The 24,274-nt window shown below is 37.6% G+C and overlaps 1 protein-coding gene across 2 annotated transcripts in view; it reads right to left on the bottom strand.

The window, feature by feature from the left end:
- Positions 1 to 311: 311 nt before the first annotated feature.
- The window catches only part of mamdc2 (MAM domain containing 2), a 61,009-nt gene continuing 37,046 nt past the window's right edge, over positions 312 to 24,274 (bottom strand). The window contains exons 4-14 of one of the 2 annotated variants that reach the window (XR_004222708.1): positions 22,720 to 22,804; positions 20,557 to 20,694; positions 18,389 to 18,645; positions 12,587 to 12,680; positions 9,502 to 9,648; positions 8,716 to 8,981; positions 7,841 to 7,934; positions 6,873 to 7,021; positions 4,602 to 4,864; positions 1,524 to 1,608; positions 312 to 822 (exon numbers count right to left, since the gene is read on the bottom strand). Coding sequence is in view for 1 of the 2 variants with exons in the window: in NM_001079373.1 (NP_001072841.1) it covers positions 761 to 822; positions 1,524 to 1,608; positions 4,602 to 4,864; positions 6,869 to 7,021; positions 7,841 to 7,934; positions 8,716 to 8,981; positions 9,502 to 9,648; positions 12,587 to 12,680; positions 18,389 to 18,645; positions 20,557 to 20,694; positions 22,720 to 22,804 (1,644 nt within the window). In the remaining variant the exon portion in view is untranslated. 2 annotated transcript variants of the gene reach the window in all.

The raw sequence follows: 24,274 nt of genomic DNA, 5'->3' as shown, positions 1-24,274 counted from the left end.
CAGTACAGCCCTGCAAAGAACATTTTCAATTAGAGTATGGAGGGCAATATACAATAAGGAATACACCTTATTTGGGGCTACAGATTCCAGAAAAGCCCTGAAAGGTGCATTCTCCCTCAAGGGCAGATTAATTATTCCTCTGTACCCTGGCCCTATCCCAGTCACCCCCTTTCTGGGCAACCACCAAAATTGACTTTATGTACATTTCCTGTTGTTCTCCCTTAATTATAACACTGAACCATCTTCATCTAATCACCCTGTTTACGAATACAATAATATATTTCACAGCACAGAAAAACAAATTCAGTCTGTTCATTTACATATTTTCCAAACATTTATTACAATCTTTGTGGGTTGTTATCTGTGCTTCAAAAAAAAAAAGAATCAGAATAAAAAAATACATTGTTATCTATACAGTGGAGTTTGTGACCAACTGTAATGCTGCACACATGTATTACTGACAGTCCATGCAAACATACATTTGAAAAGCCCTGAGTAGAATTCTCTGTCGACGAACATGAGTGTTCTGAGTTTGTGGTAAGTATCAGTAAACTGTGTCAGAGTTCCATATGAACATTTATGTGCAGTTCCTAAAGTGTCTACTGCAGTTATTAAACACCCGGTGTTCCAGCTGTTGTAAACTACAACTCTCAACAAAGTGGTGCTAGCAACTATAGTTTAAAACAACTGTAAACTTGTGAATATTGTAACGCTGTAATGCTGTTTGTTCTGTTGGATGGCTTCTAAAAAACCATATGATCTAAAAGTCAATTTCATTGAAGTTGTCTGAATAGCCAGATGACTGTAGAGGGTCACTAGAATCTGAGGAAACAAAGACAAATAATGTATTAATATATGACTTGCCAGTACAGGTCAACTTACTTAGAAAGATACACCTTTACCAATAAAAAGGCAAATTAACAAGGAGTACTAACCTAACACTCATAATATTTAATCACATGCACTTAGCAACATCTAGCAAAAATTCTAAAACTCAGGGGACTGCTTCCATTGCACTCAGAGGCAGCAGTTCATTTTGTTTGTGGTGTAGGCAATGTTTGTTCTTTGAGAAGAGTTCTCATTTCCCTATAATGCTTCCCAAGCCTAGCACTCCAACCTGCTAGCATGTGAGGGTTAGGCAACATTTGTCTGGCTTTGACTGTGCAGCATACCGTAACTTACAAGAATTTATTTTTGTAGTACTAACCTACCAGACCCACCTAGAAGATTGTACTTTTAGAATCACTAAGAAGTTTTTTCCTCCTAGAAGGGCTTCAGATGGGTTCTTTCATCTTCTTTTAGATAAGTTAGTAATTAATTCACAATTTCCTTAACTTTTGCAATTATTAAACAGATGAAGATGATGACCCTTATAAGCCAATTTATCATAAAAACTCTTTACTGTTTGTAATACAACAACAGATTTCTATGTACAATACAATGTACTGCTGTGTTTGCAAAGACAAAGCTCAATAAAAGTCGTTGCTGAAAAAAAATATACAATGTGATATACAAGTATTTACCACTACAAGGTCCATTCTGAAACATAATATCATCAATTCCGATGTCACTTCTTATAGAAATGCCACGTACAGCTTCGAAGACAATCTAAGAAAATAAAAAAAGATTATCAGTCACATATAGACTTAACTAAAAGGGAAACAGGAAATATGGTGATTTTGCTTAATGTTGTTATTACTGTCCAAAATTGCATTGATACTGAACATTAAGTAGCTAAAGATTTTTACCTTATTTGGCCAACTACATGATGGGCCAAATCAACCTGATCTGATTGTTTAGTACTTCCTGTCACTTCTGGCCCCAACAAACTTCAAGGGAGCTGATAAAACTAATTACTGATCCACTGAGAAGCCCCCCATAATGAGCTGTTCAAAAGCTGCTGCTCAGAAAAGGAAGGGGTCAGTGAGAATATCCCAACTTTTAAATGAGTGCTTTATAATGGAAACAATGGGGTAATATGGATTTTGGACAACAATAAGCAGAATATAATCTGAACAGAAGTCCAATTTATTGTATTTATTTTTTATAAAGGTGTTTTAGGTGTATACTGTCTCTTTAAGACACAATGCACCCATTCCTCTAATAGCTATAAGGACCATGCCTGCTCTGGTCAGTTGAACTTACATTGCCACTATAATATACTATATAATAACACACTATTATTACACTATAATAAGAAGTGTTTTGTGAAAAGATGTGTGGCTGGTGTCCACAGGAGAAAGTGAAGACTACTTATGTACATGTAACATACATGTGCAAAAACTAATTAACAGAAGCAGTGAATGAATAACAAATACAGAGTATCAGTACACTTATTAGGAGACTAACATTTTGTTTAAAAAGCTGAATTTAGACATCAGATGTGCAGTTAAAATATTATCTTCCTGACCTGTGTACAAATAACATTCCTCTTCATATTCCCTGAAGTCACCAACACATTAGTTATCTTTGAAAAGGTCTCCCGTGGATCTTGTTCAGATCCCACAATGCCCTGCTGCTGCTTGGCCTTTGACGTTGACTTTTTCTTCTTAGTCACCAGAAGAAAATCCCAAAGTCCCTTCACCTTCTGGAATTCTCTGCATCTATCACTGTCAACCATATATGACACTTGCCAAAGAAATTGTTTTTCAGCTATACAAGATGAGCTCCCCAATGACTGGCTGGAATGGTATGTCATGGAAAGACCTTGAAAGTAACATCTATTTTCTCTCTCTCTCTTTTCTACCTATTGTTCTAACTTTTTGTTTTGTTCTAAAAATGACACATTATATATAATCTATTTTAAAAAGTCCTATGTCCATATGAAAATGCCTGTGTAAAAATAAGTGCCAATAGTACACAGGTATGTCAGCATGTAATGATCTGAATGAGTCTTCTCTTCATGGACAGTCAGTATATATATATTTTGGCAAGTTCATACATGTACTGTTCTGCACCTGGAGTAGTGTCGGACACTAGTGATGTGCAGGTCCAAACCGCACCCACCTAAACCCTCCCCTTCTCAACCTGAGCCTGACCTGGCCCAAGGTTGAGAAGGGGAATTTCTCAAGGCAGATTTTAAAAATCCAGAGTGAGGTGCAGAGTGCAACGTTAGAGGGGCTAGCCAGACCTGTCCTTACCCCCGCCAGGGCAGGCAGTAAGGATAGGGTCCTGTTTTGGCCAGCATCCTCTGCCACTACCTAATTATTGCAGGCAGCACTTTATTTGTGGGGTTGGCCTCAGGTCTTTGTGTTTCAAAAAAGAGATCAGAGACCTATAGCAATGGATTAAGGGAAGAAAGCACATTGCCTTCAAAGTTCTAAATCACCTCAACTATCTTTAGGACAGAAATCAGTCCAAAATGGTAATATTATAATACAGAGACCGAAAGTCATACAGTAGCAAGTAGAGTGAGTTAACTGTACTCTACACAAATGGATAAATATGTCATTTCTTGTCTAGTGTTAGCCGAATAAAATGTATATTTACTGCACTTATATAAGGCACATCTATCAACTAACCAATTCCTTTTAGTGTGTTTAATTTCTAAACTATCTTAAAAATGTGTTATTCTACACTTCTGAAAAACCACTGGGTGGTGCTGCCTTAGCACACTTCTGCCATCTTCATCCATATTTAAGATTTAAGCATTAGGCTAATTCCAGACGAGGCGTAGGGTGGATATTTTCGGCAAGCGGAAAATCGCTTGCTAAAAATTCCGCCCTACGCCTCCTACCTGTGCCTGCACCCGAATGAATGAGATACGCTCGGGTGCAGGCACATGTAGCCGATATACACATAAAAACGCAAGAGAATGCAAAGTCTCGGCTACATGTCCCTGCACCCGAGCGTGTCTCATTCATTCGGGTGCAGGCACATGAAGGAGGCGTAGGGCAGAATTTTCAGCAAGCGCTTTTCCGCTTGCCGAAAATATCCGCCATACGCCTCGTCTGGCATTAGCCTAAATGTTTTCTAGAGAATTAAAAATATACTTTATATATTTTATATATTATATATTTTTTTTTAAAGTTTTTTTTTTAAAAGTGGTCCTATATATATATATATATATATATATATATATATATATATATATATATAAAATCCACAATGGGGAGCACTCCAAAAAAGTTCCTTACAATACCTGGGTGCCAGAGCGGGAGTTGTAAAATAGTAATAAGCAGTGTCAGCACTCACAGGGTTTCATGATAATATCCAAAAGGAGACACATTGGTAGATGCAAATACTGGTGAGTTTTATTGTTCCTACGTTTCGGTTCCCCACTGGAACCTTCGTCAGGGAAACGACGAAGGTTCCAGTGGGGAACCGAAACGTAGGAACAATAAAACTCACCAGTATTTGCATCTACCAATGTGTCTCCTTTTGGATATTATCATGAAACCCTGTGAGTGCTGACACTGCTTATTACTATATATATATATATATATATATATATATATAAAATCGTCCAGGAGAGGATTCCACACTCACAGGTCTTATGTGCAAATAAAGACTCTTTACTGAGAACAAAAAACTGACGTTTCGGCCGTCACAGTGCAACAATTGGTAGACTTTTCTATTTTTGCTTTTTTACTGCATCTTACCTTATGTTGCTGTTCACTCTCATATTCTATTTGAGCTTTCAGCCAAGTGATACTCTGTTCACCTTTTCTTGTCCAGAGAAGAGTATCCTTATTTATATCACTTTCCTTGCTCAAATATACATTTAGCAGTCCAGTGCCAGCCCCATACATATGGTAAAAAAATGTCAAACACTGCTTCCCAGTGAAAGCCCGAAGTTGTTTTGAGATTAGTCTGGCTTTCTGTCCAAACACCATGTTTGTGGCCTCGATGTACATGTAGTAACCTTAAAGGAGAAGGAAAGGCTAGTAAAGAGTTAATCTCAGGCTGCAGGCATACCTTTAGTTGTCTCAATAGTGCCCTTAAGTCTCCCCATATTTCACCTGTTCAGATGATCAGAAGCCAAACAGGAAGAAAAAACGCTGAGCTGTGTAAGGAAAGTTCCCATAATGCCTCACTCCTGCACAGACACCTAGATCAAGTGAACATGCTCAGTTTGTAAGACTATGAGGAAGCTTCCTGCTGATTGGCTCAGATCCACATTCCTAAGGGGGAGGAGTGAGTTCTTAGCATTCCTGAGGGAGGGGGGAGCAGGAAAGAGCAGAGAACAGAAAGCTGTGTGTCTCTGGCACATGAATTACAGACACAAGAAATCTTTTTTTCAGAGAAGTCAGTGCAGTTTTTCTGTAAGTGCTTATGGCTGTATTTACATAAACCTTACTTAGTTTTTACCTTTCTTTCTCCTTTAACCAAAAGGATAATGTCAGTGGCATTTAATATTAAAAACTGAAATTCAAATATTTCATTTCAAAAGGGCAAAGCAAAATTATTTTTATTTGTATTTTGATGAGAAAAATATTTACATTATAGTGTATAAGAGGATTGCTGATTTCCAATCAAATTCAAGTGGCCAATCATCATGAATAAGTAATATTGCAGAAATATATCTTCTATCTGAAATTTGGAAAAGGTCTCTCGGTTAGTTTCCATATCCCCTCTACTTTGGAACAGGAGCTAAACATATATGGGTTCATATATTTAATATTAGTTATCAATCTTTTTTGTATTTTGATCATACTTAAAGCTAGCTAGCTTATTGGCTTTATAAAGAAAAATTATGGTGCTCCAGTTGGCTAGGAGTTAAAGGGATACTGGCAACCTAAGTAAAATATTGCTGTGTTAGTCAAGTAAAATAAACTTTACTTACTTAAATCTTGTTCCCTTCATTACTTTTGAATCCACAATTAGAGCATATAGACTATTACTATTTTGTGGAAAATGCTACCACCGCAAGCTTAGCTTCATCTCAAAATCTCATGTATGTGCCAAAATGGGGGACCTGGTGCACGTGCCCGTGCACAGGATACACAATTACAGAAAGTGAGGAGGGTAAGGGTATGCGAGGAGGTAAGCGTCATCCAGGAAGCATAGAACTAAAATTGATTGTTGCGTCTCAGGCATAGAGGAGGGGGAGGCAAATTATGAAGAACAGCAAAACGTGAGTGGCGTGAGACTTTTTTGACCAACTTTGACCAAGTTTGGGCAACTTCTTTTGGGGCACGCAATTTTTCTGACACAACATCACTTTTTTAACATGGCCACGCCTTTTTTTTTATGTTTCCTTGGAATTTTCGCATAACAATGTGCAAATAGTGAAATGTGGAAAAAAACAGTGATAATTTTTATTGTGGGGTACTTTATCTTATATAACATGGACTGTAACTTTGGACAAAAGATAACTAATTGGTGGTTGGGGAAGGGAAATATTAAATACCCTCTCTTTTAAGTGATTATTGATTATAATGCACCTTCTGACCATACACTTAGGGGCAGATTTATCAAAATGTGAGTTTTGAGCTTAAAACATAAAAACTCACACAAGTTCTATTCATTCCTATGGGATTTGTAGGAGCAAATCCCATAGGAATGGATAGAATATGGGTGAGTTTTTATGTTTTAAGCTCTAAACTCACATTTTGATAAATCTGCCCCTTAATGTGTGTAGTAGTGCGGTTGGCATAAAGCTTTCCAAGGCTTTTGATTCTGTTTTGCTGTATCCTGTGGTGCAGATGCAGCATCTAGGTGCTGTACCCCAGCATCCTGAAACATAACTTTCATGCTTAGGGGAGCAGGACAGCGCACAAACAAAAATGGCAGGTGATGTATGTTTCTATAACTGAAATATTCTGATACTCTTACACACAAATCTACAAATATTACTGTTACCTATGTGTTATATGTCTATAACCTGAAAATTCCCCTACAATATTTCAGTGATTCCTGCACTCACCTACCCCAGAGGTGTGGTCACCATTTGGTCCTGTGTAGAATGTTGGGGTCCTCCCTTGTATCCTGTGCCAAATACCTCTCCTTTGCCATTCCTGCTGAAATCCACAATCATTTTTTTCAAAGGTACATTTTCCAGGCAATGGTGGTATTCTGTCTAAAAATGAAGGAAAACTATAAAGCCACACACTTCATCTACATATTTGCTTAAACAGAAACTGTCACAACTATACATAAATTAAAATTATAGTGTGTGTTGTATATACCTGATTTACAAATAGTTTTTTCCATGTAGTTTTTCAATATTAAATGGTTTACTGCATTTCCTTGATATTTCATCTGTGCCCTGTGGCAGTTGGACATTCCAAATTGCCCACTCAGGCTGGAATTAATTTGGTAAACCAGGGGATTCTGTAAACTGATATATGTTCTCCAAAAGCAAAGTAACTTTTGAAGTCCACTGTGCTAAAGACATCTCTTATTGGTTTAAAAGAAGTTAGCTTTAAATGGGATGTAAAGGCAAAAAACTATATTGCTGTGAGGCGCACTCTGTTATACATTCCTTGCCATGTCAGGTGCGCGTCCTGCTTGGTCTTCAGCGCACACACGCATTGATTTTGACACAGAATATTAGCTGACGCACATGCAGAAATTAGGCTACGGAGGGGGTAAAAGAGAACTGTGAAGCATGCATCGAAAAATGTTTAACTTTTCACAGCAAACAGCATGTCTACCATTGCTGGGTCAACTATGGAGTCCTGGCCTTGCTCCTGGTACACACAGTAAAAATAGACCATTGGAATTATGGGGCAACCAAACTTTCCAGTTGCAGTAAGTACATAACCTTTGCAGTACATACATTTTCTTTGGTTATAGTATATGGATTATGGCACTAGTTATGCCACAAAGAATGCTAGATCTTAAACCAATTATAACAATCTGTTTGTTAAATAAACTTTGCATGTATATAACTCACCAGATATTTGGCAGCTTCCCATACTCACTGATATGTCATCAACTGCTGCAATGCCACAGTCCCAAAAACTCTTACACCAGCTCACAAATACAACCTTTTCACAAAACAAAAAAAATATGTGTAATTTTATGCATGTGGGGACACTATATTTAAATAAAGACATTCACATTCAATTGCCTTGCCTCCCTTTGTGAACATTAATCATGAACTACAAAGGGAAAGTGATCAGTTCCAGTGTTTAACTGGAGCTAGTTTAGCAGTTACCCTCAATTTTTTGTGATCAGGTGATGAAGTTTAGTGAAGAATACTGCACTGTGTGTATAAATATCTGTGGTTATGAATATTAAGTGATGGAATATAAACATTCAGGATATCTGTTTTTCAGCTGAACAATATGTGTAGGATCCCTAATTAGTCACTTTGGGCCATGGCAAGATTGAAAATCTGGTATAACCATGGGTGTTTTATGGAGGTCCCGTGATGGCTTGCAACTTATTTAAAATAGCAATGATGATAAACATTTTCTATGTGTGGTTTTATAAAGCTCGGATAACACTGATTCTTATTAATGTCCGTCACCCAAAGAATTAGATGAATTCCTTACCAGTCGCAGCATGAAGCATATCTGCTTTGTATAAAACCCATTATTTGAATAATTTAGATCTGACAGCATGATTAAATAGCATGTGGGTCAGCAATGCATTGCATGGCATGTCAACTCCCTATGAGCTGTCACTTGTTCACTTAATAACTGGATTGTAGCCTTGCTGATAGCAGTATCACCCTATTCTGTGATGGTGTATTTATTTCTGCTATATTATTTGCCACAAAGCCTTGCTGTACATGAACTAAAAGGAATATTCCTTGTACAGTACCTTGAAAGGCATTGGTTTATGTATGCTGATTTCAGCTTGCAGCCAGACACCTTTGGGTGTTTCATGGGCAGACCAGATTTTTTCCTGGACTACATGATTCTCTTCAAAGATGTAAACAGCCAGGGAGTCAGTGGTTTTGTAAAAGCCATATAATGAATAAAAAAACCGAAGACAGTACTGAATGTTTCCAGGCAAAGAAGGACCATAGAGCCGTCCAAAGTAACCAGGTTGCCCTGTAAACCTTGTATTAGCTATCATGAAATAGCCTGTAAAACAGAAAAATTAGTTGGCATACATAACATTCCTCCAATGACAATGCAATGTTTTCATTCATTATGGCAATCACCATCTGTGGGGAAACTAGATTACTAGCTTTCCAAAAGAACAATGGGCAGCAGAATAAATGTAAAAATGCCCTGCTGTATTAAAGGGGGATTTATTTTTGCATAATAAAAAAAAAGTAATAATTAAAAGTAGTATTCGTTTAGAGTAGAGAATATATACATGTGCCATTTAAGACACTTCAGTTTAAAATATTCTTACAAAACAAGCTGGTGAGAAGAGTCAGTCTGAATGCACAGCACTGCACTGTCCTTGCAGTGTCCTGTTATTTGAGTACTGTATATCTCAGTTTATCTGAAACCACTGGCCACTGAATTATGTACAGAGATGCCCTGAATACTGTGATGCCCACATGGTCTAGAGCATGTCAGTGTGAATTTGTAAATGTACAGAACTGGCTCTGTCCTTCATTAATACCCTGTTAGATTTTAATGAGATACCCACCAAGTCCACTTGTGTGATCACCCATTTGGTATGCATTGGGTTTTACTTTGACTCTGCTCCATCCAGAACCATTGTTATCATCCTGATGAAAATGGCACATGCTTTCCTCAAAATCACATCCAGCTTCTCTTGCATCAAAGAACATACCTAAAGAAAGACAGATGATTATATACTTATCACATAAATCAAAGACTACCACAGGACAAAAGTACCAGGTGCTTTCCAAATGTGTGTGTGTTTGTGCTATATATCCATATATATATCTATATATACATACACACACCACCTTTGTATGTGACATAAATACATAGCTGGATACGATTCAGGAGCTTTCAAACAGGCATGACAAAAAGGCCTGAGAAAATTTCTTATTCTTAGACTTGCATATGGCCCTTATTACTTGCATAACCTAGGAGAAAAAATGGCTATAAAACAACTAAGTACAAACATCAAAGAAAAGCAATTGGATTTCCATCAGGATACCATTCCAACAATCTTGTAGTCATTATAACAGACACACTATCCTGAATAGCAGAGCCTTTATGAAAGATTAATCATCATTTTATTGTGGTGCCATGACTACACTGTAACCAACTGCCACATATTTGGTTTTGGATATTATTTTGTCGTGCTTCTTCTGCCTTTGTAAAACCCCTTATTTTATTCAAATTCTAACTAAAAAGCAAACTGATAACATAAATTTGTACCAAGATATAATCTGGATATGACATTAGCTGATGTATACCTTACTGCATTAGCCCAGATATACAGCTGCCCAACCAAAGCTGACTCAACTTCATATTCATCCAATTTAGTAAGATCTCTTCCTGATTAATGATGCACCAGTGTTGTTTAGTGGAAGAAGCAAGGAAAAGATAAGTAGGACACATCTAGCAGGATACTTCTAATATCAAATAGCAGATATATCTCCTTGTTAGCAAACCTACTGTGTTCATTAGATATGTAATTTCTTTTTGTTGGCCTTTAGTTCTTTATTTCAATTAACTTTAGCCTCATCAATAAGCAGATCATCAGAAGGTGCAGTGCAGTAAAGGATCCTACTAAATGCACCCTCACAAGAGTTTTAATCTTGCACTAGTTTGCCTTACTTGTTTGGAAGTTATACTTAAAAGCACACTTGGATAGTAACTCAAGTCACTTTCTTTGGTGTAAATTGTTACCATGCACCATAGTTAAAGGAAAACTATACCCCCCCAAACAATATAGGTCTCAATAAAAATATATTGCATAAAGAAGCTCATATGTAAAAACCTGCTTCATCTAAATAAACTATTTTCATAAAAATATACTTTTTTGGTAGTATGTGCAATTGGGTACTACTAAATAGAAAATTTAATTAAGGGCCGCCTCCTGGGATTATAGGCTTCACGGGGCAGACAAGCAAACCAAGGGCACACATACGTGTTATGTGTACCATGTTAACATCAGCCAATTAATCGACTTTTGCTTCCAAAAAATTATTTCTGGTCATGTGATCTCTGAGGGAGCACACAGCCCATCACTAAATGGTGGATCAAGGGAAAGGATGTAAAAGGGCAATATTTACTGATACATATTCCAGTTTCATACCTCCCAACATTTGAAAAGTGTAAAGAGGGACAAAAAGAAATGGCAGGTTATTCAAAGTTTGAAGTTTGAGTTTTCTGGGCTCTTTGCCAAAAGTTACTTTTTTAATTAAGCTTAAGAAACATTGTATCTTTTTTATCATTCAGTGCAGGAGATCAAAGAGAAATGAGGGACTTTTCAGCAAGAATCCGGAACTGCAGGCTGAGCTGTTAAAATGACTGTCCAGGACTGTCCCGTGAAAATCCAAACAGTTGGGAGGTATGCAGTTTGGCAAGATTCTTTAATAGGTCACTTAACATAATATATCCTACCTGTTGGTTAAGTATACATTCTGGGGGTATAGTTTTTGCATTGTATTGCTTTGTATTTGCATTGTTTTGCTTTGTATGGTATTTGACTCCACTTTCAGTAACCATATAATTAGTTACTATCACCTGTCCATGATGAGCAAATCTGAGCAGGAGAAAAACTTTGCTATGGTCGAACTCACAGATTTTGCTGCAAATTCAGCAATGGTGAATTTTTCTACTCATCCCTATCATCTACTAATGCATCTGCACCCCTGCCCCAAACAGACACACCGGGATGCTTTAGGCCAAGCTGCAGTGCTGCAAGGAGGGCCACAGTCAGAGTAGTGGGGTGCAGTGCAAAAGGGGGTACTAGTAAAAATTTTGCCCCAGGGCTCGTATGACATACATTACACTACTTTACAAAACGGAATATATAATGTGAATTACATTTGTAAATCAATCTTTAATATTTATATCTAGCCCTAGTGGTGGTTACAACTCGTTGTTATGGAAAGAGATACATTTAAGGACTCTGTTGAAACTAGTTCCAAACAATGAGATCATTTGCCTTTTCTGCCAAATGAATATTTACTTGCCAGAATAAAGTTGGCATTGAATAGAATACACTAGAAACAAACCTAAATTTAAGCTTATACTATAAATAAAGCATTGTGTAAACAAGTATATTAATAATCATTGTCACTCTTGAAGCCATAAAAATGTAGTATTGTCTACAACTTCCCGTTAGCTGGGATTAAAAGTAACAGTTAATTTACTGCTAAGATAAAAATAGGCATAAGAATGGATGTGCTCCTGCCAGTTTATGAACAAGGGTGTTTGGGCAATTCTGAAACTGAAAGCAGAGTTAGCAACATATTATAGAACCTAGAAAAGCAGAGGGAAATAACACATTCATTTTTCTCATGAAATTTAATGTAGTAAACATCATAGTAAAATAAATGAGACAAAAGTATTTTAAAATTACTTTTTTTAAGGTAAATTGCACAATATTAATTGAAAAAGATCAGTAAAACATAGAATGCTGTTTGCATACGGATATATTTATGATTATGACATCCTGTGCATACTGTAGATTTTTCAAACACATTTTTTTTATTCATATCTTTTCAACTTTTTTTTCTGCTCTGTAATAATTCTTGATTTCCCTACATATGGACTATAGACATTAAAGAAGAACAATTAATTACCTTGCTGTCCACTGCAGGATACTGGGGAAAATGATATATCATCCAAGGCAACATAGCCTGCTTGGATACCATTAAAGGCGACTTCAAAAATAACCTAAAAATAAATTATGACAGTATGTTTATATGTATATAACATTGCATTCTTTGACTGAATTTCTAATACAGTTACAGATATAATTATAGGCCTAATTTCTTTCATCCACTATGCCATGTAAATAAGTATCCAGTGTTACGTCTGTCACCTACGGTGGTATACCCTGTGCTGCCCTCATCTTTAATATTGAAACAATCAAAAGTACTACTGTAGTGTAGCTAATGATTTTGTTGCTATGTGTATAATACTGGATAGTATATAGTGTATATACAGTGGCTTGCAAAATTATTCAGCCCCCTTGAACTTTTCCTCATTTTGTCACATTACAGCCACAAACATGAATCAATTTTATTGGAATTCCACGTGAAAGACCAATACAAAGTGGTGCACGCGTGAGAAGTGAAACGAAAATCATACATGATTCCAAACATTTTTTACAAATAAATAGCTGCAAAGTGGGATGTGCGTAATTATTCAGCCCCCTGAGTCAATACTTTGTAGAACCACCTTTTGCTGCAATTACAGCTGCCAGGCTTTTAGGGTATGTCTCTACCAGCTTTGCACATCTAGAGACTGAAATCCTTGCCCATTCTTCTTTGCAAAACAGCTCCAGCTCAGTCAGATTACATGGACAGCGTTTGTGAACAGCAGTTTTCAGATCTTGCCACAGATTCTCGATTGGATTTAGATCTGGACTTTGACTGGGCCATTCTAACACATGGATATGTTTTGTTTTAAACCATTCTATTGTTGCCCTGGCTTTATGTTTAGGGTTGTTGTCCTGCTGGAAGGTGAACCTCCGCCCCAGTCTCAAGTGTTTTGCAGACTCCAAGAGGTTTTCTTCCAAGATTGCCCTGTATTTGGCTCCATCCATCTTCCCATCAACTTTGACCAGCTTCCCTGTCCCTGCTGAAGAGAAGCACCCCCAGAGCATGATGCTGCCACCACCATATTTGACAGTGGGGATGGTGTGTTCAGAGTGATGTGCAGTGTTAGTTTTCCGCCACACATAGCGTTTTGCATTTTGGCCAAAAAGTTCCATTTTGGTCTCATCTGACCAGAGCACCTTCTTCCACATGTTTGCTGTGTCCCCCACATGGCTTGTGGCAAACTGCAAACGGGACTTCTTATGGTTTTCTGTTAACAATGGCTTTCTTCTTGCCACTCTTCCATAAAGGCCAACTTTGTGCAGTGCACGACTAATAGTTGTCCTATGGACAGATTCCCCCACCTGAGCTGTAGATCTCTGCAGCTCGTCCAGAGTCACCATGGGCCTCTTGGCTGCATTTCTGATCAGCGCTCTCCTTGTTCGGCCTGTGAGTTTAGGTGGACGGCCTTGTATTGGTAGGTTTACAGTTGTGCCATACTCCTTCCATTTCTGATTGATCGCTTGAACAGTGCTCCGTGGGATGTTCAAGGCTTTGGAAATCTTTTTGTAGCCTAAGCCTGCTTTAAATTTCTCAATAACTTTATCCCTGACCTGTCTGGTGTGTTCTTTGGACTTCATGGTGTTGTTACATAGTTACATAGTTACATAGTTACATAGGGTTGAAAAAAGACCATTGTCCATCAAGTTCAACCCATCCGAGTAAACCCAGCACACAACCTATACTAACCAATCTATACACTCACATACATAAACTATATATATACAACCAGTAATACTAACTGTAGATATTAGTATCACAATAGCCTTGGATATTCTGCTTGTTAAAAAACTCATCCAGGCCCCTCTTAAAGGCATTAACAGAGTCTGCCATTACCACATCACTAGGAAGGGCATTCCACAGCCTCACTGCCCTCACCGTGAAAAACCACCTACGCTGCTTCAAATGGAAGCTCTGTTCCTCTAATCTATAGGGGTGACCTCTGGTGCGCTGATTGTTTTTATGGGAAAAAAGAACATCCCCCAACTGCCTATAATCCCCTCTAATGTACTTGTACAGAGTAATCATGTCCCCTCGCAAGCGCCTCTTTTCCAGAGAAAACAACCCCAACCTCGACAGTCTAACCTCATAGCTTAAATCTTCCATCCCCTTTACCAGTTTAGTTGCACGTCTCTGCACTCTCTCCAGCTCATTAATATCCTTCTTAAGGACTGGAGCCCAAAACTGCACCGCATACTCAAGGTGAGGCCTTACCAGGGACCTATAAAGCGGCAAAAATATGTCCTCATCCCTTGAGTCAATGCCCTTTTTTATACAAGACAGCACTTTATTTGCTGTAGTAGCCACAGAATGACACTGCCTGGAATTAGACAACTTGTGATCTACAAAAACCCCTAGATCCTTCTCCATTAAGGATGCCCCCAACACACTACCATTCAGTAGATAGTTCGCGTTAATATTATTCCTACCAAAGTGCATAACTTTGCACTTGTCAACATTGAACCTCATTTTCCAGTTTGCTGCCCAGTTTTCCAATTTTGTCAAATCGCTCCCAATATTCTCTTAGACAACCTCTGAGGCCGTCACAGAGCAGCTGTATTTGTACTGACATTAGATTACACACAGGTGCACTCTATTTAGTCATTAGCACTCATCAGGCAATGTCTATGGGCAACTGACTGCACTCAGACCAAAGGGGGCTGAATAATTACGCACACCCCACTTTGCAGTTATTTATTTGTAAAAAATGTTTGGAATCATGTATGATTTTCGTTCCACTTCTCACGTGTACATCACTTTGTATTGGTCTTTCACGTGGAATTCCAATAAAATTGATTCATGTTTGTGGCTGTAATGTGACAAAATGTGGAAAAGTTCAAGGGGGCCGAATACTTTTGCAAGCCACTGTATATATATATATAGATAGATAGATAGATAGATAGATAGATAGATAGATAGATAGATGGATAGTGTATAGAGTGAAATTTCTTTACACAGAAAAGAGAAGTTTGTCTGCCACATGGTTGCTAATGTGGCCATCCTGTGTTTTCTGACAAATGGTGCACACCTGTACCTACTGACACTGGAAAACCATGCAGATACCACACCAGGGTCAAACTGGTGTGTGCCGGGCCCATCATGGCTGCCACCCCTGCTGCCCCCCCCCCCCAAACGCACATACCTCATACTTACCTAGGAGCAATTGGGTAGGCAGGTCCAGGGTGGAGCACCCATGCTTCCTGGCATGGATTGGTTCAGGGTCAGCGGAGCCCACCAGTTTTTCCCGGTGCCCCGCCAGTCCAGTCTGACCCTTACCACCACCGGTGACCTGGCTATAGCTCGAGAGTTCAGGTTTCACTTCTCTTAGCACTTCTCTTAGCACTCTGAATACTAGATACAACTAGCACCAGATTTTTTTTTTTTAATTAAACATCACCAGCAATTGGAGCACAGTCAATATTGCTTTGGGTAACATGCTGGGTAAAATGCATTTTGGGTAAAAAAAAATGTGGTGATTTGCATCCAAAACTTCAGTTAGTCGTCACGTACTGCATATGCCTGAGTACCTCGTGGATGATATGATACGCTGCTAAATGTCTTGGGCATATGCACATGAACCTCTGCATGGGTATTGGGTATACGTTTTACCTCATTTACTGTACCTTAATTTTATTTTCCTGTCAAAAACACCCATGCAAGAATCACATCCCTAATTCCAATACCGGTTCAAGAGTGAAACTGATGATACTGCAATGTATTTGTATTATTATATTATTACAGTGTTATATTTATGCTTATATAGAACTAGTAACTGTATGCAGCACTGTACAAAATACTAGGTGCAATGAGCCCATTAGGATTTGTGGGACACAGAGGGATTTATTAGGGCTACAAAAATGTAATTTTTAAAATTACTTTTGTATAAGCCTAATGAGTGGGGTTAATGTACACATATTTCCTTTGTTATTGTTTCCCTGGCTTCTGTAAAGGTGTTATTGATTAAGTTTGCAAATTCAGAGTGTGTTAGCTGCCAAAATATCAATTTTGCTGCCCACAACCTTTTTACCACATCCCATATTCTCCTGTAATTATAATTCTCTAACAAGCATGTGTCGTGGCCCAGTGGCCCAGAGGATGTTTCCTGATGTACATGTAACCAAGGGAAGGTAGTCAGCAATAGAATATTCAGGTAAATGATAAAGCCAGAGGTTTACGATTATTGCTGTATAGCTCAGCGCAATACATCAGCACATTATAAATATACTATATGTGTGCCTGTGGCAGCTTTTTATTTAGAACATTTAAAGGGGTGGTTCACCTTCAAGTTAACCTTTAGTATGTTATAGCATCGCCAATTCTTAGCAATTTTTCAACTGGTCTTTATTTTTTTATAGCTTTTATTATTTTTATTATTTGCCTTACTCTTCTGACTCTTTTAACTTTTAAATGGGTGTCACTGCTATTATTCATTTTATTACTTACCATATCTTTCTATTTAGGCCCCTTTCTTTTCATATTCCTGTCTTTCTTTCAAACCACTGCCTGGTTACTAGATGAAAATGAGCCCTATCAACCAGATAACTGCTGAAATTCCAAAGTGCAGAGCTGCTGCACAAACAGCAAAATAATTTAAAAAACTGCAAATTATAAAAAATGAAGACCAATTGCAAATAGTCTCAGACTAACATTCTCTACATCATACTAAAAGTGAATTTAAAGGTGAACAACCCCTTTTAAAATTGCTAGGACATTATACATATATGACAAAATCACATAGCCACTAACTACTTTTACAAGTATTGTACTGTACTTTGCTTATCTATTTGAATGCTATTGTCTGTAATAAATTATAAGCCTCAAAATGTTCTCATGTCAGTAATAAATGTGAACTTGTGACAGTGATAGAGCAAAATGTCTTCTTTTCTATTCCATAGGAAAGAAGTACTTCAGAGTATAAGTGGCGGTTAAGAACTTTCCCAGCTGACATCTGTATTTTATGTATTTTAAGATACAGTGAAACCTCAATTTTACATCCACTGATTATAAGTTTTCCCTTACTTCAAACTGTTTTTTGTGGTCCCACCAATTTATAATGCATTTTAATGAATGTTTTTGCAGATTTTACACCAAAACTGTGTCCTGATTTTCCCAAATATGGCTGCTTGTCCTACGTGAAGGCACCTCATACAGCCATGCACAAATCAGTTGTTGTCAGGTTGTGCATCTGAATGTCAAAGAGGTCTTGCACATGCTCCCCAGCATTAATGCTGCAATGCTTAAATCTCATCATTAGCATAGTAAATACAGCATTTCTAAGTAAAACTGACTTAAGCCCTTGTATTCTAGCCATACTTGCTTTAAAGGGGTTTACCTTTAAGATAATTTTAGTATAGAATAATCAATTCTTATCAACTGTTTTATTTCTCTTTGTTTTTTTTTTTATAGTTTTTGACCATTTGCCTTATTCTTCTGCCACTTTCCTGCAGCCAAAAAACGATTGCTCCGTGAGGCTACATTTTTATTGTTGTAGTTACATTTTATTACTTATCTTTCTATTTAGGCCCTCTCCTATTTATATTCAAGACTCCTATTCACACCACTGCTTAGTTGCTAGGGTAATTTGGACCCTAGCAACCAGATAGCTGCTGAAATTTTAAACTGAAATTCCAAATCATAAGGTATATTGATTTTGAGGCCAATTATGTTGAAAAGGTTGCACAGTATTAATATGTGACGTATGATCCTAAAAGCTAAAACTAAATATATATATAGTATTTTGACCAGGATAAAGATTAATTAAGATCAACAACCCATCCTTACCTCTAATGGGACAGGCGCATTTAGATCAACTTCTGCTAGATTCCATTCTCCTTGTCTCACAAGGCCCATTTTCCAGATTTCATCATAGGAACCATGCAGATCTCTGGTATGTACCAGAAATATATTACTACTCTCACGCTGAAGTTGATAGTAAAAAGAAAGGCAGCCTGATATTGGTGTTGTAATTAGTGGAGAGACCAGCTGGGCAACTTCTTGAAAATGTTTGACATAAACGGAATCAACATACATGTAGTGTCCTACAAACAAAAAAAAAAAATACAACAAAATGAGTAAAAAGAATTAAAGTAATAACCAATGTACAATACAAAAGCTAATATAATGCTGGGCTTTCTTCAATGACTAGAATAGAGGGTCACTTCTTGGTTTTATGAGAGGGAGTTAGGAGTTAAATCTAAACAGCGCCACAATTTATAAATCCATTAAAAATGCCTTTATTGCACACTTAGGGCATTACAGCAATGTTTCAAGCCAATGCAGGCCCTTTATCAAGCTTAATAAAGGGCCTGAATTGGCTCAAAACATTGCTGTAATGCCAAAAGTGTGCAATAAAGGCATTTTAATGGATTCAAGTTTAATCTCCTATTGAGCACAAGTGGAAAGTGGCCATTGGTGAATATGCACTGCTGAAAACGTAACCGGATTGTTGTGCTGACTACTTCTTTACCTGTATGAAAGACAGTTACCACTTGATATACTTACCATTAAACCCTCTTTCCTAGCAACATTCCATATGTTAGGTTCTTTGCGTCAGAGGAAAATGTTCCCTTCTGGGTATCCCAGGCAGGCCAACACTATGCAGAGACAAGGGAATGATCTTTCCTTCCAGACAGCTGCATGCAGGTGAATGGACAGGAAAGCAACAATAGGCCAGACAGGAGTAACTCATTTTTGTGGTCAATGCCACAAAAATGCTGGCCTATCTGGAGTAACAGACAGGGTCATATTTATATATAGGTTCCTATACACTAAAAAATTCCCTCCACCCATCACTGGACACTTGCAACTAAATCTGGTGGCAGAGCTGAGGGTTACCATAGTTCTGCCTCAAAGTCATATACACTAAGGGGTATATTTATCATGCTGTGTAAAAAGTTAAGTGACACATTACCGGTGATGTTGCCCAGGGAAACCAATCAGCAATTAGATTTCAACAGTTAGAAAACCAAAGCAAAGCATCTGCTGCTATGAACAACATCACTGGTGATGTTTTACTCCACTTTTTACTCAGCATGATAAATATACCCCTTAGTCTGTCTCATATATTATTTTTCTCATCTATGCACTGCCAGTCATTTCTGTACTCTGCATGGTAATCTGTATGGTAACCTGTGTAGCAAAGCATTCACATTCATTGAGAATCGTGTTATGTAAACTTGAAGATATTTAATGTAGCTTGAAAATTTTTTCCTGATGATAGCAAGATAACTGATGGAAAAACAGATTACAGGGTTCATTTAAGAAGCAAGCGTTCAGTGCACAATGCAGTCATCGGGTGCACCACATTGTAGCATTTCTCCAGAATTCAAGCTGAATAGTTGGGCAATGATTAGCAGCACCTACTGCAGCTTGCACAGTGTGCATGTTTTCTTATTTGCCCACAAGTTGTGGCACACAGTTTTAAGAGTAGGAGTGGTGTCACTTCCAGTCTTCCAATGCATGTGGCATCAATAACTGCATTATCTCTTAATTTACTTGGCACAGCTCAGCTATGTTTATTGATAGTTGACCCCTGAAATTACTGTCAGGTCTAGGCTGTATTTCCAGGGTTCCCTACTATCCATCCATGCATTTGCATGCAATTCATCGGAGCAGTCTAAACAAGAAATCAGAGATCAATGCAAGTTACTAAGATAATGTATGTGTGCAACACCTCTCAATATTCACTTCTCAATATTCACCTCAATATTCATCTCTAGGACTGGAAGCCCTAACTCATGTTGTTTACTTGTAAGTTATTTGAGCAAATTAATCATTTTTATTCAAAAGATCTGATTTGGGTGCAAAATTCCTAACGCTTGTTGCAGAACTGCCGGTTTCACATACTGTATGAGCAGAAAGTAAAATTCAGGAAATTGCAAGATCTATTGTAGGTGAAAAACATGATACTTTTTTTTTTACCTTGCCTACCATTAAATATGCCAACCTACCAAATTCATTGTTTAGTGTGTGGTCTCTTGGCAAAATAGAATGAGAATTCTTGACATTGCCTCCTCCAACAAACCAGTTTACATTTGGGTTCCAACTGTTCATGTACCCGCAAAGATGGTTTTCCTCAAAGTCACACTCTATAATGGTATAGTAAAACAGTTAATTTCATTCAACAAGATAAATAAGAACACAGCAATGTTTACCTACACCGTCTTTCAATTTCAGTACAGATTATAAGGAAATATATATAGGGAAATTTGAGCAGATTTCACCAACCATTGTTTCATGAGCAACATGTTGTTCACCACCTTAATGTTGCTGCCAGTGGCTCCAAAGTAGGCACCCATTTTTATATTTCTGGCTTGGAGGCAAGTTTTAGAGGCACAAAAACACAATTTTACTCCAAGCAGAGCCTCCTGCAGGCTAGCAGTCCACACGGGATTAACAAATAGCCAATCATAGTCCTTATTTGGCATCCACAAAGAACCTTTTTCATCCTTACCATCACTTTTCACATCTATGGCTTATGAGTAAAAAAGGTTGGTGACCTCTGCTCTAGATAATGAATACAAAAGTTTGTCTCATTTAACCGCCATCTCTAAGGATATGACATTAAAGAGAAACTATACCCCCCAGAAAGAATACATAACCAACGGATGTGAAAAGGCATTTTTAGGGACCCAAATCAGAGGATGTGGTTCCCAGCTTGAAAAACAATTATAACTACTGATTCTTGCTGGTTGCCTAATATTCTCTTTATGTTTTCATATAATTTAGGGTTTAAAAGCCTAAGGAATGTTATTTAAGAGTGGAAGGACACACTCCAAAACCCAGTGCTTCTTGGTGTAAAATCCGTGTGTAAATGGAATGTTCAGTGTGCTGAAGACCGTAGTCTCGTGCTGCTTCTTGTTGGTGTCAGCTCCCCTTTAGATGAGCCTCAGTAGGTGCATAAATTAATTCGTTGGAAGCGCATAAAAATAAAGAAACAAAGCAAAGAAACAAAAATATAGTGCAGATCAATGGAATACTGAATGATATTAACACCACACGTGCTTAATGGTATATTGATAAAAACGTGTTGACCCAACTCCGTAGTGAATGAGATATATAGGATGCTCACCAGAACACCATGAACTAGAGCATGTAGGTCCAACCCAACAGGGCAATTGATTGAAGAGGGTCAGATACAATGTAGCTGTGATAAAATGGCAAAGAATAAAAAGTCTCAAATGACTCGTAACTCAACGCGTTCCGGAACACCGGCGTCAAACCGGAAGTATAATTATCCGGTGTTCCGGATTGTTGTTTGATTAATGTATTATAAATAGGGATACTGATGGGTATATTGGATCCATTTTCTCCTGAGGAAGCGTGCAGAAAGCACGCGAAACGCGTTGAGCTACGAGTCATTTGAGACTTTTTATTCTTTGCCATTTTATCACAGCTACATTGTATCTGACCCTCTTCAATCAATTGCCCTGTTGGGTTGGACCTACATGCTCTAGTTCATGGTGTTCTGGTGAGCATCCTATATATCTCATTCACTACGGAGTTGGGTCAACACGTTTTTATCAATATACCATAAAGCACGTGTGGTGTTAATATCATTCAGTATTCCATTGATCTGCACTATATTTTTGTTTCTTTGCTTTGTTTCTTTATTTTTATGCGCTTCCAATGAATTAATTTAAAAGCCTAAGGATTGCTTAAAGGGATACTGTTATGATTTTATGGTGTACTTTTTATTTATAAATTATACTGTTCACATAACAAATAATTCACTGCCATTTAACATTTTATTTTTGAACCAACAAATATATTTTTTTTTATTTGTAATATTGGTGAGTAGGCAGATTTCTCAGTGCATTGTGCCTGAGTCTGAGCTTAGTAGTAAATTCCACAGAAGTTGGACAGCACTGCTTTGAAGAATTAAGTAAACCTTTGGAAAAGGTCTAAGGTATACTATTGTTTTATGCTACAAAACGTGATTTAAATGCTATTTTCATTTAGATCCATACACCTTATTTATCACTTCTTACGTCTTTTACATGAGTGTGGTTATCTGGACCAACTATGTTACATGGTAATATAAAAGGGATGAACTTGATGGACAAACTATGTTGTTTTCCTTTTTTTTACTTTAATAAATAAACAGTACATACCAATGCAATAACCAGTAGACATTTTCACTTCAAAGATAGCAACACTGCTCATTGCATCAAGTCCCAATACACCTTCCAGAATGATCTACAGATGAACAGAGAGCATTTACTAATTTATGAAAAGAGTGTACAAACTCTGCTAAAAGGAAAAAAAATAGAATTACCAGAACTTTGTACTACAGCAACAGAAATACTCCACACATAAATGAACCTAACTTATTAGGTTAGAATCAATATACAAGTGTAGTGTCTTAGGCAAAATGAGTGGATGTTTGACAGAGCAACCCAGTTATTTCTTGCTGACTTTCTTTGCCCCAACATAATTTGCTTGGGGCACCTGATGGGGCTAAAAATACAGAACCAAACTTTACACTGTCTCTGCTTTAAACACAGTACAGCATAGAACACATTATGGCCTCATGTTATAAATAGCAATAACCATAAAATTCTTTTAATGGCTCCTTGGGCCAGTGATCAGAACTATCACAGGACTTTTGCACCACTTCTAAGACCACTTACTAATACTGTCCTTGTTACACAGTCCTCCCTGCCACAACCCTATCAACCCCATGGTCTTAAAGTCATCTTGTCCCGTGTATATGTTGTAGTGTAGTGTGTAGAGCTATCCAGCAGAGTTGGTTGCCAGGCAGGAGCTTGCAAAATGGCCAATGACCAGGGTTTACGATGAGTGCGCTGGTCAGGGATTGCCAGAATTACACTGTCAGCCACCAGTGTGGCAACATATATTGGGACCAGTTGACTTTAAAGGTGGCCATACACTATAAAATTAGTTCATTTAGTGAGGCCACCAAACGAATAGCTCTTTCCCCTGATATGCCCACCTAAGGTAAGAGATATCCTTCTAATCAGACTGTTTGGCCCTAGAGCTAAACGATCAAATTACAATGTAGGGGATAGGAGCTGTAAGAGCAAGACCAACATTAATGAGCCCATGTGGTCCTCAATCTGACAGGAAAATCAAACTTGGCTGATAATTGTTTGCCTAATAAAAGAAAAAAAATATTCTAAGCAACTTTCCATGAATTTCTTAAAAATTTTAAGTGCTTTAAAAGTTTTAAATCTAACTGCTATTGAAAGCAGCTTAACTCCTGGTTATAACTTTTTAAACAATGTTGCAACTGTAAGTCTCCTCCACCAAGTCAAGTCTGTCAGTCTGCTGCCTTGTGTTACATTGTTTCAACAGTCAGAGCCACCAGTGCATACAATAGAAAAGGTCAGACAAACACTGCTTTTAATAGCAGTTATATATACATATAACCTAAAAACCATTGAAAATTTGTAATGGATGTATATTGCAAAGTTGCTTAGAATTATGTTTTCTTTTATTAGGCAAAAAATATTTTCTGGGTTGACATGACCTTTAAACATTTAACGTAATGTAGTCATTTGGTATCCTCTGAACCCCTCTAGTGGTATAATGGAAACCACTCTCTGTTGTGGATGGAAAGCTGTTGATAATGTAGAATTGCAAAGAAGCATATTATAAAGCTAAGATCTCTATAATTGTCGTCTGGCTCATGCATGTATCCCATAA

This window comes from Xenopus tropicalis, chromosome 1 (assembly GCF_000004195.4).
Source record: "Xenopus tropicalis strain Nigerian chromosome 1, UCB_Xtro_10.0, whole genome shotgun sequence".
Taxonomy (NCBI): Eukaryota; Metazoa; Chordata; class Amphibia; order Anura; family Pipidae; genus Xenopus; species Xenopus tropicalis.
Note: the sequence above shows the minus strand (reverse complement) of the source record. Positions and strands in the feature narration are given on the sequence as shown.